General features: G+C 43.3%; 1 protein-coding gene across 1 annotated transcript in view; it reads right to left on the reverse strand.

Annotated features, from left to right (window-relative positions):
* The window catches only part of cachd1 (cache domain containing 1), a 72,881-nt gene extending 55,345 nt beyond the window's left edge, over positions 1-17,536 (reverse strand). Inside the window, exon 1 of the mRNA XM_058638296.1 lies at positions 16,858-17,536. Coding sequence (XP_058494279.1) covers positions 16,858-17,106 — 249 coding nt within the window. The 5' untranslated portion in view covers positions 17,107-17,536. The remainder of the gene's footprint in view (positions 1-16,857) is intronic.
* Positions 17,537-18,114: the final 578 nt, after the last annotated feature.

Below are 18,114 nucleotides of genomic sequence, written 5' to 3' on the forward strand. Positions count from 1 at the left end.
AACACCACTGATGAATAACAGAGCAATAATGAGAAACTAAATCTTTTTAAAAACACACACTACGCAGTCTTTCATCCCGATTCTCAAACTAGTTAGATACAGTAGATGATTGTGCTTCAGAGTCCCACGTCTGACATGAAGTCATATTTTGGCAGCAGGCTTCCACTCACCACACTGCAAGCTCATGTTGGAAGTGTTTTCACATGAAAGACGCGGTGACAGATGCTCAGAATTTAGCCAATCGGCGCAGACATCTATTAAGCAATCACTCTGTTAGTGTGTAAACAACATAGCGTGGAGTTTTGTTATTAGGGGAAGATCAGTGTCATAAAATCCAACCACAAACCTATAATCCAAGTTAGAGCATGTTAATGACTGTATTAAATTGTCCAACCACCCTCGACTGCCGAGTATAGTTCGCTTATTTCACATGAGCAACTTAATGATGGGAATGCTCGTAAATCGTTGTGGGGTATGAGTAAGGGATTTAACTTAACACTTCAAAAAAGCCTCTACTGGCTGGATCATATATGTCAAACATTCACAGACCAGTTGGGCCATAGGCAGTGGATACCCACTGAGAGCGGACTCCAAAAACTTAAGCCGTGTTTTCATTATGAATAGTCCCAAAATAAACGAGTACAGACGCCCACGACACTCGGCTGATTGGGCGACAGAAAAGCGTCGCTCCCTTGCGTCTGGTGTTTCTTCAACGCCCACAATCTGTTCTCATACGATATAAGCAGGAAAAACAACCAGCTGCTGGATGTCCTCCATTGTTGTGTTGCGTTCGATGTCGTCACGCCATGTATCTCAACGACGCCCGCAGCCATCGAGCACACAGCCCAGTCCCCGCCTACCAAGTAAAAGGTACCGTAACCCTAACCCTAAAAATCTTACTACTTCTTACTCAAAGAAAGCAATGACCGACTATAAATTTTAATTGCGGAGCAAAGACAAACAAAAGTGCTTCTTAACATGCTGGGTTATGTTCACTGTCTGCCTGGTTTTACAGCTGGAGTTTATCACAAAATAAAAATAAACTCCCCACGATCCTTTTTAGGACCAAGTGCTTATAGTGGAATGACAAATGGCTCGACTGAAGCACAAAGACCAGCGGTGGAAGTCGGGCAAAATTCTCCAAATCACTTTTAAGTATAGCCCCCCCCCCCTCTCAGTGTGCATATGGCAGCACTGAGGGGGCACAGCAGCCTCTGGCCCCATAACTCTCAGTCACACCGTCGTTTGTACTTCATACTTCTACACGCAGTCTACTTTAGCCCGACTTAGAGATGTCGAAGGGATCAGAGAGAGTGCATGGAAGAACAGAGACTGATCTCTAACTCAAGGTCAAAGAAAAGGCAAAGGAAGAGACTCGCAATGCAGAACGCTCGTCAGTGCGGTGCCAATAAATTTTAAAGTTTGATATACGCTTCCTGCCAAGACAGCCCCTCTCTTAGCCAAGTGAAAAGATGTTGAGATGGGGAGGGAGGGGGGGGGGGGCTCTTCTCTGTCTGCACAAACTATCCTGGATTATCTTCACATTCCTATGCCGTGGACTCATCCGTCAGCCTTTTACTTCGCAGCATTACCAAGTGTCTCTGCGTGTGTATATGAAGGCCACACTATAGATAACTTGTCGCCACAATAAGATAAGCATATTTTAAAGCACTTGAAAAAACAAGTTATTAAAGTGTTAAAAGGAACGAGGGAGAGAGATAGAGATAGAGAGAGGGGGGGTGGGGAGATAAAGATGGTAAAAACATCAGGAGTGCTTTAACAACATCACATGAATGCATATCACGGAGGAGTAAACTTGAGGAAATAGCAACGAAGAAGAACCACAGGCAGACGAACACATCAGAGAGATGAGGAGCAGATAAAGAAGGGAAGGACAAGAGAGGCTGGGGGGGGGGTTGTTCCTGGGGTGGTCTCCTTCTCAAGTTTCTGTGCACCATGTGAGATCATGTCTGGTCACTGTTGTAAAGTTTCTCTCAAGGGTCCTTTGTTCTTCATCTATGGACGTTTACAAGCACTGATTAATCGAGGCATGGGTGGCTGTATGGCTGTATGCTGCACTGGTTCTCATTACCAAGGTAAAACTAACCAGTGCTGGTTCTGGTCACCCTTGTTGACACACGCACAGTTTAGAAATGATGTGGAATGAACAACAACAACACATTTTGGTCTTGTGTTAACACCAGCAAGTTTAAAAAAAAGCTGTAAGAAAGTGGTGAAATTGGGAAACATTTAAGTTTACCACATTAAACATGGCTTCTGTGATAAAGTGACACTAGTTACACTAGATTTTGTTATAGTGATATATTCGGCTTTTGTACAGTAGTAACTGCTTCCTGGGCGTCTGGAGGTTTGTTTGCAGTGCAGTTTATCTGCGTTGTATTAAACTGATTACCTAAATTCTAAAGACATAATATAAAGATTATAAAGACTATCCTTGTCCTATCTTTCAACGTTTTAATCCCGAAAAAAGCACGGACTAGATGATCCAGTCATGATGCGGGACCACGCACTTGGTGTTTAGTCACGCGATTTCAGGGAGGAGTTTTCAGGGAGTTCTCAGAGAAACTCGCGTGATTTAACGTGACTTCAGAATACAAGCAGACATGGAGGCGGACTTTCATCGTCATCATTTAATGGCTGTTCTGTGTGCGATGTTTTATGCTGAGAAACGCAAGAAACTGTGGATGGAGTCATGGCTATCTTTATAAAATTTTAAAATGAGTATCTCCCTGATTGACAACATAACGTGTGTTGGTGTGTGATTTGTTCAGCAAAATTGTGCTTCAATTAGTTAATTCATTAGAGTGCACTGCATTTGCACTCAGGTTATTTCCTCTCGGATCACCTTCTTGAAATAGCGGCATGAGCGGCCAAAGTTGAAAAATATTTAACTGCGAGAACAAAATGGCCTTTGCCACTGTGGCTTCTCCTTTGCTTTTTGAATAAACAAAACATAGAACTTTCCCCAGTTAGGTTTGGCATTGGGTGTCAATGCTGGTCGTTCCCTTCACGTTTTAGGGAAAATGTGAACGGACGTCGGGCTTCAGCTGCCACATCTAAAGAAATACATCCATTCCTCCATCTAAGACACACAATGGAGAATTTCCTGCCTTTAAATCAAAACCATAAGCAAAGGCAGAGTTTTATGATGTCGTCATGAAGTTGATCGCTGTTGTCACAGTGGGCTTTTCTCCCAGTCAGGATTTCTTCAGCGTGAACTGTTATTGCATGTTATTTCAGCAGAGGCTCCAAAACAAACACGTCGGGTGATTAAATTTAGTCAAAAAATAAAAACTAAAACACCAAACAAAGCAGTTCCATGTTTAAAATCGGTGTTTCTCTGAGGAGCTGCGCGCTGAGCTGTCGCAAAAGTTTGCTCAGCTTGTTACTTTATAACTTATGATGCAGACACTGAGGAGGTTTTTAGTGGGAGCGGAGTTATCCACAGAGGTCTCTTTCCCTCCAAAGCAAACGGACCCTCCGATTAAATCCGGGAGCTGTGGTGAGGGCTGAAAACATCAGCCGTTGCAGGCGTTTGCTGAATGATAGAAATACATATACAAGTTCATGAACAGCCATGTGGACTCGCATAAAAATGATGCATGGCACATGGACAGCGCACAAAAATCCACCCAACGCAAACTCATTTAAAAGAAGACACCTTCACCCAAGATGCATCAAGTGTCCAAAGTCAAATAACACAAGCTTAAAGACACCACAATATGAAAACATTTTCCCCAACACCTGAGCCGCTGACATTGCCAGCTTTCTACGACTGCTCTCCGACACAAACACACACACACACACACACACACACACACACAGAGACTCGCTTTCTCACATGAGTAAATTAAAAGGAGGGCAGTTTATGAGTTGTGTGACCCTCACTTGCGGCAGGAAAACCACAATGCCAAAGTACACACATAAAATACACACATAAAAACAAATCTTCCTTTTCTCCGTGCTACAAATGCATCGGGGTTGTGTAACTGACACATACAATCAGTGTCTACAGTTACAGAGAGAAACTCTTCATAAACTTACAGACACCATTTCAACATAAAGAAAGATAAGTTCGGGTTGTGATTCAGCTCATGATCGCCGGCTTTCGGCACCAGACTCCTCTGTTAAATATTGGGATTGAAGAAATGTCCTTGGTAAATGTTGGAGATTGACAATTGTTTTCAGGAGTTTTAAGTCTTTTTAACGGTCGACGTCACATTTTAGTATCAGCTCAGCTCGCGTGGAACCTGGTACTTTCAAAAAAAAGAAAAAGCACCAGGTACCACGTACTATCGCTAATGGAAAAACAAGTACACTTGAGCCGAGTCGAGTTGTGCTAGAACTGTGCAGTGGAGCTTGTAAGCTACTGAAGTCTGCAAAACCCCTTAAATGTGTCCCATTTAAGGGTCTTTCCCTGAGGAAAGGGTGTGGTTTTAAATACATATAGGTCCCCACTTAGACCTGGTATGAACAGAGTGAGCCAATTATGGCCAAATCATTTTTAGTAGGGCTGTTCACACTTGGAATTAAAATCCTGGATGCACCTCCCAGGACCACATACGATTGGATGTGGGCACCCTCGTCAGCTGAGGAAGCGGGTTCTTCCCCGTCCTGTGGACGAAGTGCATTCACGCAGTTCAGGAATGAGCATATCGATCGGACCTGAGGACGTGTTCAGGACACACCGGGGCCGTTCACATCTGTACTGGGTTAGGGTTAGGGTTAGTGAAAGTCGTGAAAGCACTTTTCAGGTCTCCTCAACAGGACGTTTCGGGTGTGAAGTGTCACACGTTTAAAACCAACACCTGGGGGATGGGTGGGGCTGCGTGAGCAAGAAACTGCCTGAAAGGCCTAACCCCATTCAAGGTAAAGAACAGAACAAAGACAGAGAGTTGTTTTCACGGCATTTCAAGATGAGATGAGATGAGATCGCATGCGGCAAAAAAACAACAACGATAAACCAGGTGAAGATCCAATGCTTTGTTCCATAGGCACACAATAAAAATATAGATCATATATACAGTTGACATGTAATTACACCAGAGCAAACCACAAACACTGCTTGTGCTTCAGAGATGTGTCACATTGAGCTCTTAAGACAGCAGGCAGGCCCGTTGGGGATGTCACCTGAATATGCATTAGGCGTTTTTTTTCTTCTTCATATGCTGTCTAAACATCGGAAACGTCTCCCATTCACATTCATGAGTCGATCAGTGCTTTAAGGGCAAGTGCATTCAAACCCAGAGACAAGGGAAGGAGGGGGAGAGAGAGAGGGAGAGAGAGAGAGGGAGTGCGTTCCCCAAGGACATTCAGAAGTTTCTGGTATGTAAATGTTGAGCGGCTCTGCTGTCGTGAATGTGAGGAGAGGAGATCTGATGTATGCAGGAGACACATGACACCTCCGCTCAAAGAGGAAGCCTCCGTTTGGCTTTCCCAGCTACAACGGTCAATCAAAATGCCTACTTTGGGACCTCATTAAAAACCAAAATAATATGCACACACTCGCGGTAGGAGAGGGTGATACGACGACAACATACAAAATACTCGGAGCCCTTATTTTTTGTATCAACTGCGACAACGACTCAGCACAGTTCATTTCCAATTAAATGGCTCGAAAAATCCCGAATACTTTGATGACGACCCAAAGCAATTTACGCCACGGTTCTGTCATTCACATGCGCATTAACCTAATTCACCCTTCATTCACACACTGCCAGCACGGCCATTAGGAGCAACGTGGGGTTAAGTATCTTGCTTGAGGACTCGTCGATAGACTAGAGGAGCCAGGGATCAAACTATACCGACCTTGGGCTCTAATTCCTGAACCACACCCCCTCTGATATAGTTTATATTTAAAAAAAAAAAAAAGATTTATGAATTTTATTGGCAGCCAATCAGGGGCAGCAGGGCATTTACCGCTAGCCTGAGGACTACTTTGGCCTATGCTATGAACGGGTAACCAGCAGGTTTGCCAATATTGAACAAGAAAGGTCATCCAAAACATATTTGTAGCTCACATTCAATTTTAGTGCATTTGCTTATGTTTGAAAGTTTTAATATTCATGATGAGATGCATCGTTAGGACATTTATCTGTATCCTGTTCAATCCCTAACTATATAATAACTTCTGTTATTTCATCACGTACACCACAGTACCATAATATTGCTCAACCCCAATACAAATGTAAATCAGCTCACTTGTACACACACACACACACAACAAAAACATTCACACACTTTCACACAGGTTCATGTTCCCACAGAGCTCAGTAACAGTCTACGAGTCCTTTCACACACAGACCGAGTAACAGTGACGGATTAACGTGTCCAAAAAAGGTAAGAGATCCGCTTTTGTTCTCGCGATCACCAGCTGCACGCCTCAGACTGGCAGTCTTGAAAACAGAGCAGGTTAACAGCGGCGCGCACGCTTCACTTCCAAGGACTGTTCAGAATGTGACAGGGTGTGAAATACCAGCACACTCACAACTTCTGCATCCACACAGCTGAAGTATTCTTAACCCTGCGCCCCAAAAGGGAAATGATTAATGCCTCGTGTGACTTCAATTCAAACATAAGCCATCAACACAGAAATGATATGTTCTGATTCGGTGAAATAAAAAAAAAGTGTTTTATGCAAATCTGACTGTGAAAACATTCACTTTAAGACTGAAAAAAATAAAATCCATAAAATGGGGTTTGAGTTTGTGTCCTGAACGACTGCCAAAAGATGCCAGCAGAAATCCCAGCGGGCAAACAGTGCCAACACCTGAGCTAGACAGACGGAGGAGAGCTGGCCTCGTACCAATCAGCCCAAGATGGCAACAGGAAAGAAAGCCTTGTGGAAAGATAAAGAAAATCAGATATAAGCTTACCGTACCATTGACTCAACTTTAGACCTCTCGCACTGACGACACTACGACAGGTAACATCCATAAATGGCAGTGATTAAATTATTAAATTAAGTTTTTCCACATTTTCAAATAACTTTCGATGTCTTTTTATAAAATGTATTCAAGCGGAGTCTTCGTCCTTTGACCATTTCAACCAGACTTTTTAAAATATGACATGCTTTCTGCCCCAGTTGTCTTATAGTTAATATCAGACATCTGGAACACAAACAAAAACCTTTTTTTAAATGTAAATCTCATTTTAAAATGGCCGTGTGATGCAAGCAAACTCATCGTGATATTTACAACTGGTTTGAGAGAAAGGAAAGAGGCCAGTCTATGAAGTAGCAAAGGCAATCCACACACCGAGTGGCAACATTTAAGATGATCTCAATTTCAATGTGTTTTGGGATCTAATATGAGATACTATACTTAACATTTGGGTAGTGTGCTTGTTTATTGTGTCTGAAATGAAAATGGAGAGGGAATCTCTACTTTAAAGCCCATAAGAAGAAAAACAAAAGAAGTGAAGTGCAGGTAAATCTCTGTGCAGTCGTAATAAGACTTATCTTCTTCATACTCCTTAGTGATCTGGGTTAATGTTGACACACCAGCGGGAGAAACAGTCCATATCCATGTTTAACACAAAGACCGTTTGGTTTCCCTAATGCTCGTCTTCCATTTCTTCCGAGTGTGTCCGGATCAAATAAGCCACTTATTTGGCACAGACACATCGCTGCGCTCAGAGACACCGATAGCTAAACACAGCTGCCGTCGCCCTACGCGTGTAGGTCTATATTGTCCTGTATGTGGAGGCAGGAGTACATAGAGTAGGTAGAGACAGAAATCCATGACAATAAAGAAAACCTTCATCTTCTTTTCATCTTCTGCCCAGCCTCGTCTCGTCTCAGATCAACTCATTAGTCCGGCTCGCTTCCAGAGTCATCATCAAAGGCACAGGATACACATAACCACATAACACCACCAACGCACACAATCACACCGAAGAATAGGTAAAGAACGAAGACGACGAAGATGAGGAACAGAGACAGACGGCAACTCGTTCGAGGCACGAGTAAAAGACCAGCGGTGTCTTTTGATCCCAGTGCTGAAACCCTTACAGCTGCATTTCCACATCATCTCTTCCACTTTGCCAAACCGGATCAAGGCAGCAGTGCTGACTGAGCTTATATTCTGCCATGCTGTTCTATATGAAAAGGTATGAACACTTAATTGAAATCACGGCGGGACAGATACCAATGTTCTTATCTGATACTGTGCAATAGTCTCAAGGGCGACCAGCTACGTTGTTTTTACGTCTGTCGGGTTCTGCGATCGTTGGCATTTGGACTGGAATGATGTGACTTTAGCTCACACGTGTGTACATACACTGCTCAGGAATGTCTCTCATCATAAACCTGGGTTCATAGACTTTTTTCACAGCAGATATTTGTCGACATAAAGTTGCGGGATAAACAAAGGCTTAAGAGAGCGCGGGTCGTGCTATTGTTCAAGGTTAAGTGTAGGTCACACTGAATACTTGAACACGTAGAAACTGGTGGGTTCTCTGATATGTTCGAATGTAGTAATTGAGAAATAATGATACTTTATGGTCATTAAAGCATTGCCAAAGTACAGCAGGTTAAAAAGAAGTCCCAACCCCACAGCCCACGTCTTCACCCAGAGGAACGACACGTACACAATAACAAACAAAACAATTCTGCAAATTTCGGGCAACTTTGGAGACAGCACTTCTCATCATCAACTCAAGTCTGGGTTTACCGCGGGTTTATGTATGCAACGCAGAGCACCGGGGGAGAGGCGTAACAGAGAGCGAGAGTGTGAGCGCGAGAGAGAGAGAGAAAAGAGGGATGAAAAACAGCCTGAGCTACTTCTACACAGTAGGAGCTCCAATGCTCTGCTCATCGAGAATGCAAAGCCTCTTCTGCAAGAGTGTGTGTGCATACTGAGGGGGATGGGGCCTTACAAATTTTTATTGTCTGGGGGAGGGAGTTTGTCCCTCTTCTCTCCTTGCCCTCCCAAAAGGGTTTTCTTGCTCAGTAACCCCTTGCCTACACCACATGTCCCCCACCCCTTCTCTCTTTCTCTTTCAGGGAAAGTTCATTTTGAGTCTTGCCCATTGTGGCGAGTGAAGGGACTGACTTGCTAAGGGGTGGCCTGGGGTCCCTTGGCTCACACCACCAGGTCAACCCAGTTGGAGCCAAGTAACACTGGCAGGAATCCGAAGGGAGGAGAAGAGACAGAACACAAAGCCTGGATCACTGATAAAGATCCTGTTCTCTCTCTCTTTCATTGAGTGCATCTTAGCTGAAGTGACTGTGTGCGAGTGAGTGAGTGAGAGAGAGAGAGCGAGAGGCAGCTTCTCTCTCTCTCTCTCTCTCTTACGCTCTCTACGTGAATAGGAAAGGGAGCTAAAGAGTGAAAGGAGGCAAGGAGAAAAGTGGAGAATCATTTCATAATATGACAATGAGCTGATTAAACACAGCCAGTTAATTGGACTACATCCATACTACTGTGTTTACATTTGAAAGCATTTCGGATCAAAACAATCCGCATTCACACGAGCGCTTGGGCCCGGAATCAGAAGTAAATCAAAATCAAAATCAAAATCCCACCCGTGTTGATGGGGCCTTTTAAGTACCCATAATGTTTTTACTATTCCTCTGCAGGTCGGCAGATTATGGCATTCACCATGGAAGATACTAGGGCCTTATCAAAATGTACATAAATGTTAGCAACTATTCCTATATTTAAGATATCATTATTTCCTTGTAAAGTTTAGTTTGTTTTTAATCTGTTACACAGTGAACTGTGACCTAAAGCTCGACTTAAAGTTACATCACAAATCAAAACAGAAATGAGTACACGTGTGCATCCGTGTGAGTGTCATCCTGATCTTTATCTCAACAATAAGTACAGGATGTTTAAAGAGGGAAAAATGTTATTTTCCCCTAATCAGACCATGTTTAACTATATTGCACTTGGAGTGCGTTGTTGTCTAGATTCTTAACAGGAGCTTGGCATTTCGGGGCAGGTCAGTACGAGAGTACAAGCAGAGAGAGAGTGAGGAAAAGCAGACAGAAAGGTAAAACAAAAAAACTGTAAAAAACATTTTCATTCAAGGTCAAACTGCGAGAAGCCTTGTTGAACCGAGAGATGTGGGAAACGGATCAGAAAGTGGTCAGATAAGTGATCTGGCCATGACAGTACAGACAGAGTTAAACCCACAACAGCTGGTGCAGCAGGAGCAGAACATCAGTTTCATGCTCCATCCTGACCGCAGTCCCGCAGGAGCCAAGAGACGGTGCACTGGGCTGTACTTAACACAGGCAGAGAAATTAAAGGGACGCGAGTGAAATGAATGAGTCATGTTGTCTAAGAGCTCTGAAGAAAAAAAAAAGATGAAAAAGCATCGTTTTTCCTCCTTTCATCTTGCACCAAGTTAACTGACGCAGGAGCTACACTGAAATGAAGATGAAGCGACGATGGAGTGGCAAATGTTAAACACGGACATGTGAAGATCTTTGATTAAAAAAACAGAAATGAGCTGCACGCACATTTCCAACAAACAAAAAACCCACACAAACAACTGGAAGAGACAAATCTTCAAATCTACGTCAAAGGGTTCTTTTGACCATGTTTTCACCGACGACCAGTTTTCTGCAAAGCACTTCTGGTCCATCTGTTTATTCTGGACTTCTAAAGATCACAGCTAGTCAAAAAATAACACCTAGACCTCTAAAAAACAGCTTTACTTTTAATATCTGCCTTATGCACACCTCTGTGTGATGTTCACACAGAGGTTAAGATAATGACCCCACTGCCAGTGTCACTTCCATGCAACTATGGTTGTTCGTACAAAATTTCATGGCAATCCATACGGAATTAGATTTGTGTCAATATTTTCAAACAACACTTTTTAAGAAGAAAAAGAAAATATCGATTAAATCATTCAAAAATATTGTATTCGATTGTTTGGAAATACACTTGTTCTTTGCGCTCCCTGGTTTGTTCTTTGCGCCGTGGTGTTTTGTTTGTGGGCGGGCCTTAGGAAGCTGCCTGCCGATTGGCTGGAGTCGCTGTCCGTCTGGAACTCGTTCCCAAGTTTTCCCCGTCAACATCTGACAAAATAATTGTAAGTATCTAACGTTTATTATCTGACAAACGTTAGATACAATTATTTTGTCAGATGTTGAGGACAACAAATCAGGGAGCACAAAGAACAAGTGTATTTTCTTGTATTTTATAACAATCAAATACAATATGTTTGAATGATTAAATCGGTATTTTTTTTGCTTGCTTGTTTGTAAATATTGACACAAATCTAATTCCATAATCCATACATCCCATACATTCAGTCTGGAACACAGTTGGAACACAACAGAGCACAGTCTTCTCAATGATGATTACCAAGAAAACAGAGCAGCAAGCCTCAATGCAAGAATTTAAAAAAGTGTGTTTAATTCACCATTTCATCCAACAAGTCTGAGGACTTTACCATGTCTGGTGTATGCTTGGTTTGAAGGCTGGAGACACTGCAGTGCGAGGCGGTTGGACGAGAAAGGGGCGCCTGAGCCTCTCGGTGCCTGGACCCGGGCCAAGACATACAAGCGGCCCAACATTTAATAAAAACATGGCTCTTTGCTCCGTTCACTCCTGCATTGTGATGGAAGATAAAGGTAACAGTCGACAGAACTGGGCCGTTTCCCTGGGTTTTTAAGACGGGCCAAGAATTCTGAAGACTGATCGCACATTCAAGCCAAGTTTAAAAATCACTGCAGAGCTCCTTGTGGGACGTTGCAGCTGTTTGGCTGTGAGAGGCCTGTTTTACATAATAAACTTAAAACCCTTCATTTCAAAGAGACACAGTAACTTTAAGAGAGTTCGGTTTAGAAATAAGGTCCTATGTGTACACGGCAGCTTATAGCCTAGTTATCGTGTTCATTTTAAATTCAGCTAGGGATAAATAATTGAAAAAAACTGGAGCACTGCACATAAACTCAGAATAATACATGTATGAATCAGCAGCAACTTGACAGTGAGACTCCAATAACGGAGTGTGAAAAAAAACACCTCTCAGCATCATCAGTGTGGAGAAAAGGATCAGTAAAAATGGGGAAAGGGCAGAGGAGCAAATCTGCCTCAAAGGACTATACAGAACTGAACATTTTGCACAATATTTTTCGTTTAAAATAGTGTTTCCCCTATATTCATATGTGCACCACCACCACTAAATTTCACACGACCATTAATATTAACGCAATCACGAGCAACAAAAGCCGAATATTAAGATATAAAGATAGTCTCCAATGATTATCATGCCATTTAATGTAAAACCTATTATGAGCCATGCAATCGTGGACACTGGCACACATAAATTCTATACACACAAAAGGAAGACCGGAGAAAGCTAATTTTGTGTAGAATTTCCTATTATTAGACCTATATATGTATATGTTGAGGGTAAAATGGACCAATTCTGCAAGGAAGGAGAGCAACACAAAGGAAAATACAGACTCACAATCAAAAAGAGAGAATGAGAAATGTGGAAGAGAGGCCTGCAAGGCTCACAGCAGCCTCTCGACGGTTGGAGAACACAGCCATGTAAGCAACGCAGTGAGAGGCGAGAAGGCTTTGAAGCTGCACTGCAGAGAACGTAGCAGGCATTCTGACGTCCCGCTGCATACCCTCAAACCCTTCTCCACCCTGCTCGCTGCCGTCTGCAAAAGGATCCGGCGAAGAAAGAGGTGAAGAGAAGCGAAGAAAAGAAAAAAAGACGACACACCGCTCAGGGACCGGGTAGGTGAGACAAACCTAATCAAATTGTCGTTTGCAAAGGGAAAAAAAAAAAATCAACACAACAAAGCAGGAGTCTGGGCTCTGCTGCCCTTGGATCAAACCCCAAACCAGAAAATCCCAGCCTAATTAGAATACCAGAGCTACCCCACTTTTCGCTTTTCCTTCACAAACCACCACTGCCCTCAAATTACTATCAATATTCAATTAGGGGGCCGGGGATAGTGGACGAGCCAACCTCAATAACAAACCACACGTCTCATGATTTAAAGCCCTTAAAACTAACAGGGACACTTCCTTCATAAATAATCAGCCAATACGGCGTTAATACCCTCTCAGTAAGAGCAGTTTAGAATTGGACCTGCAACCCAGCGATTGCTGGGGAGCGAGTGCTCTCTTCCTTTCCTCACAAACTCTGCACACCTTCATGTTCAAGTTGTTTTTTTTATACATTACCAAAAAGGGATTAAATGTCATATTGCTGTAGCTGTTGGTGGAAATCGGTACCATGGTCCTGGCACCGGGCTGGTTCCCACATGACGCGAGTGGCACCGAGCCCATGTTTAATAACACGGAAAGGGGAAGTGAGGTCAAATTTCATATTTAGACCAAAGCATGAGCTCCAGATCTACATGTAAGACATTCTGCTTTAAAACCACAGCATGTCAGACCTCAACTGCTCATTAGTAAAACATCAGAGGCGCCCGTGTTCACAGCAACAGCCGAGAGTCGCTATAGAACTGCAAGAGTTTCTCCACAGTAACAAACCATGGATACCACGGCACGTTGCAGCCCCAACGGCAGTGATATTTTTCACATCCGTGGTCCATGTGATGCAAATGTTGCCATTTAAACTCATCCACGGCAGCGCGCGTGGAGCCTTCGACTAACGTGCACTGAAGTCACTAATCCTTGTTTCACAAAACAGAGACAACGAAGAAGATGGTAACCATGGACACTCGCTTCAGGTTGTGCAAGGAGAACCAACGGTACCCAACATCTAAACAGGGACATAAAAAAGGAGTAAACCGAGTGTTTGGGGGATATGAAAAACAGAACACTATACACACACTTAACTGCGCCGCTTCCTCTTTCTCTATCACTCGACCACTCACTCAATATTTTCATGATCGATTAATCTGTCCATTATTTTCCTGTTCGGTCCATAAAATGTTGAAGAACGTTCATAGTTGTTTCCCGGTGATATTCTCACAAATGTCTCGTTCTGTCCACAAACCAAAACGACTCCTTTTAATGACTTCTGTGTTATGTATGGAGCAAAGAAACCAGACAAGTTTTCCCCAGCGGAAATGTGCACCAGCACTCTGCAGACACAGAAATCACAGAACGTGAGACCCAGTTCTAGAATATAAACGCTAGGATTAATGTTTGACAGGAAACATTACATCCTTATAGTTTAGAAGTTGGAGCCAGGAAAAGTGTGGCCTCGTTGAAAATATCCAATATTCATTGATGAATTTAGCTGTAAACTGCAGTGCGATTGCTGTGGGAGGAAATTAATACTCAAGTAGTCAACAGCAGCAGAAAAATCTGTTTTTTCAACATGTGAGAAACTATGCTGAAAAACAGCTTTGAAATTTTGACCCATCAGCCCAAACAAAGTGTCAACTGTAGACACGCCCCCTCCCCCCCCACACGTCCCCAGACAATTGACTAACTCAATGACAGATTGAACAAGGTTGACCCAGTGACTCTGCAGCACAAGCAGGGCAAGCCTCAAATTACACATCTGCCGGAGAATGAGGGGTGGAGTGGAGAGGGTTAGAATTACAGTTTAAATGGCCACGCTGGGACGTTTGCTTGATAACAAAACCCTTCAGATGTCCCCCGGAAAAAAAGAAATGCTTTAACTTTGAACGTTGCCGCCTCGCTGTCGAAAAAAGGAAAACACGAGGAGACGATAAGCGTCTCCTGTCACTCTATAAGAAATTAAAATCTGTGATTTTTTCATTTTTTTTTTAAAATCACTGCTTAGGACAAAAAAAAGAAGGAAACCTCTAATGAGGCAGAAAGATAAAGTGAAATCCAGTTCAACCATCACACCTGCAGACAGAGAGCCAGGCCACATCTGAGCAGCAGAGCAGGTGTCCACACAGCCGCCATGGCTGACAGATTCCTGCAGTTGTTTTCCATGGCAGATGCAGAGTGTTTTTACTGGACGCGCATCTCTTACATCCCATCACAAATTCATGAATGTACCGCTTCAATCAAAACTCCCATTCGCTCCGTGCCAAGTCATATTTTTTCCACAGTTCGTGGAACAGCGCGTTCGCCTCACAACTGGTTTCCCACGATATGGGGGGGGGGGAGGGGGGGCGGATGAACACACAATGAAATGATAAGTGACAAACTGCGAAATCTGCTTTGCAGCAGGTAGAATAATAGTAAAATTAGACGAGTGGAATTTAAAAAGGGGCAGCAATTCATTCTTTGTCTTCGAATGAAGAGAGGGAGAAAAATGAGAATGGGGGGGGGGAGACAAAGTGAAGCTCGGGCAGAGACGCACGGTGACAAAGGCAGATCCGGGGGATCAGAGGAATCCCTCAAAGCCGACTCCCAGAGCTGGGATGAAGGCAGCTCTGTGTGGAAGCAGAAAAGATGAAACACCATTTGGGGCCCGGGGCCCCCCGCTGCCTCGCCACTGTGTTCGGGGCCTGTGAGCTCCTTTGCCTCTGAAGTGCTAAACAACCCCCTCTCACACCCAGCAGCAGCCCAGCACTGCTGCACCCTGCACCTCCTGCCATTTGGTGCAGCTCTGGTCTGCACATATGTACACAGACAGCAACCGAGTGGTTCTCCTGTGTTGCCATTGTGTCTCGGGCTGCAGCAATTAATCTATTCATTCATTAACTAAGTGCCTGTTTAAATACATTTTTAGCTCATTATCTCAAATAAATCATAAACAACTGAATATATTTGATGTGTGGACAACAAAACACATCAGATGGTGCCATTTTATGGGTTGGGAACATCAACATTTGTTTTTTTTAATTCCACATTTTGGATTAAATGAATTGACAGACTAATCCATAAAAGAAAATAATCTTAAATTGCAGCGCACTCCCCCTCTCCTCTCTGACATTTTATGTGTGCACCAACTCATCAGTGAAGCAACTAAATTAGTCAACAGTTATATAATGGCTTACAGGAAGAGACTCCGCTTGTCAAAATCGTGGCATAATGTCTCCACCAATGTCAAAAACCATGTCAGTGAGAGGTGAAACAACTCACCTGTTGTTTGAAAGCAACACTTCTAAAAGAGTGAGTCACGTTTTTATGGCTTATAGCAAGAAAGAAAAGCTCTGGGAAACGTCTGAGGAGCATTTCCACATGTTCTCTGACATTATCTTCACCCCAATAATTGACCAGCATTAGGAAGCATTAGGATCCGACCCCAGCTGACAGAGTCATTCTGATTCCTCTTGTGTATTTGATCATAAACAGTGTCAGGTCTCTTTGTTACTGAAGGCTGTTCTCTAGGTACAGTCAACCCCAATAAAACAGATTCACTGTCCTTCGTTGATGACACACGTGTTTGTATTAAAAAAAGCCAGTTTTCTTGTTAAATGTATAACCAGGCTTTGACTCACAATGACAATCAGCAGCTCTTTGACAGAGAAGGAGAATGAAAGGCAGCTGCATGGCTTCAGTGTGGGTGACAGCTCCTCCTTTTTCATCAAAACACAATCAAATGTGCAGAAAAATAAAATACGTGTGACCTTTGGTGATTTTAGGGAATAATGAGGGTGGAAGAAAAGCTGCAGCATGATGATGATGATGATGATGATGGTGGTGTGTCCCATATTATAAACGCGTCGTAACTTCAAAGGTAGCCTGACTGAGCCAAGAACAACTGGCAACCACACAGCTTATTGTTTCGTAACACAAATATTTCTGATAAAGTTCCCCCCGGTCGGGATCATTTCTCCGTAAAGGCCTTCCTCAGCAGTCATGTGGTGGGTTTTCATGTACTAAAGCCCCGCTGTGGCTCCGAGTGCAGCAGGAATTCCTCACAGTTTGACACACATTTAACACTGATTTAACTTCATTTCTCTCTCTCTCTGTGTGTGTGTGTGTGTGTGTGTGTGTGTGTGTGTGTGTGTGTTACCTGCATGGTGAAGACTCCCAGCTCCTGCGAGGACAGCTTCTTCATTTGATCGGCCAAGACTTGCGCTTCCTCCAGGATGGAAAACTCACTTTCGGCTCCGCAGTATCCACAAGAAAGAGCCGAGCAGATTAAAACCAAGATCCAGGAAAAGGACGACAAGCCTCGGTGAAACTCGAGCCGCCTCTCCCGCAGAGCAGCGCGCGGACTCGGCGTCAGAGCCACGGATCCCCCCGCAGTCCGCCTCGCCATGATGGCTGTGGCTCTGCAGGCTGGAGAAACACGGAGTCCCAACTGGTGGCGGAAAATTAAAAGAGAGAAAAAAAAAGAAAAAAAATCTTCAAGGGGGGAGAAACTACTTTTACAACTTTGCAGCGAAGAGTGCGTTTGCTCTTTCGCTCCCGAGCGAGACTCCGAACTCCCCGGCCGCGCAGATCATCGCAGCTCCGTGAAAAAGCCGAAGAGAAGAAAACAAATCCATGCGGGTGGCAGAATAATATGTTACTGCTTTCCTTTCTTTAACGCTGAACCAGTGCCGTCCTCGAACTCTGTCGCTCCAACTCCTGGAAGTCTGGCAAAGCGTGTGTGAGTGTGTGTGTAAGCCGGAGACTCTCCACAGTGGGGGTGGCAGAGGGAGGCGTGGAAACGCCAGAGTCCTCCCGGCGCCTGGATCTCTGGATCAATGGATCAGGGTTTTATTGTGCCAGCTTCTCCAAAGAGAGAAAAAAAAGAAAACAGAGTAACTTGCAGCCTTTACGTTGCTGTTACGGAAGAGGATAAGGGCCAAATAATAATACAAATGGAAAACAGCCTGACTTAAATTATTAATTCCTACTTTTGACTTGAATTCAGACTTTTTTTTCCCCTCAGAATTTCCCCTTTTTTAAAATCAGAATTCTGACTTTTTTTAAATCAGAATTCTGACTTTTTTAAATCAGAATTCTGACTTTTTCCCCCATACAATTCAGACTATTTTCATGGAATTCTGAATTTCTTTCAATTCTGACTTTTTTATCAGAATTCTGAATTTCTTTCAATTCTGACTTTTTTATCAGAATTCTGAATTTCTGACTCTATTTTTGGGAGACAGGGGCCTCAAACACAATCAAAGTGGGGGCCGAAAACTGTGACATTATTTCACAGAAATGTTTATTGTTTTAATATATTTTATTCTTTTTCTATGGATTTTATTGCCTTGCATGATCTGTGAAACACTGTCCATAAAATAAATGCATTAAAAACATTTACGATTTCTTCAGC

The sequence above is a fragment of the Solea solea genome, chromosome 9 (assembly GCF_958295425.1).
Source record: "Solea solea chromosome 9, fSolSol10.1, whole genome shotgun sequence".
Lineage (NCBI taxonomy): Eukaryota > Metazoa > Chordata > Actinopteri > Pleuronectiformes > Soleidae > Solea > Solea solea.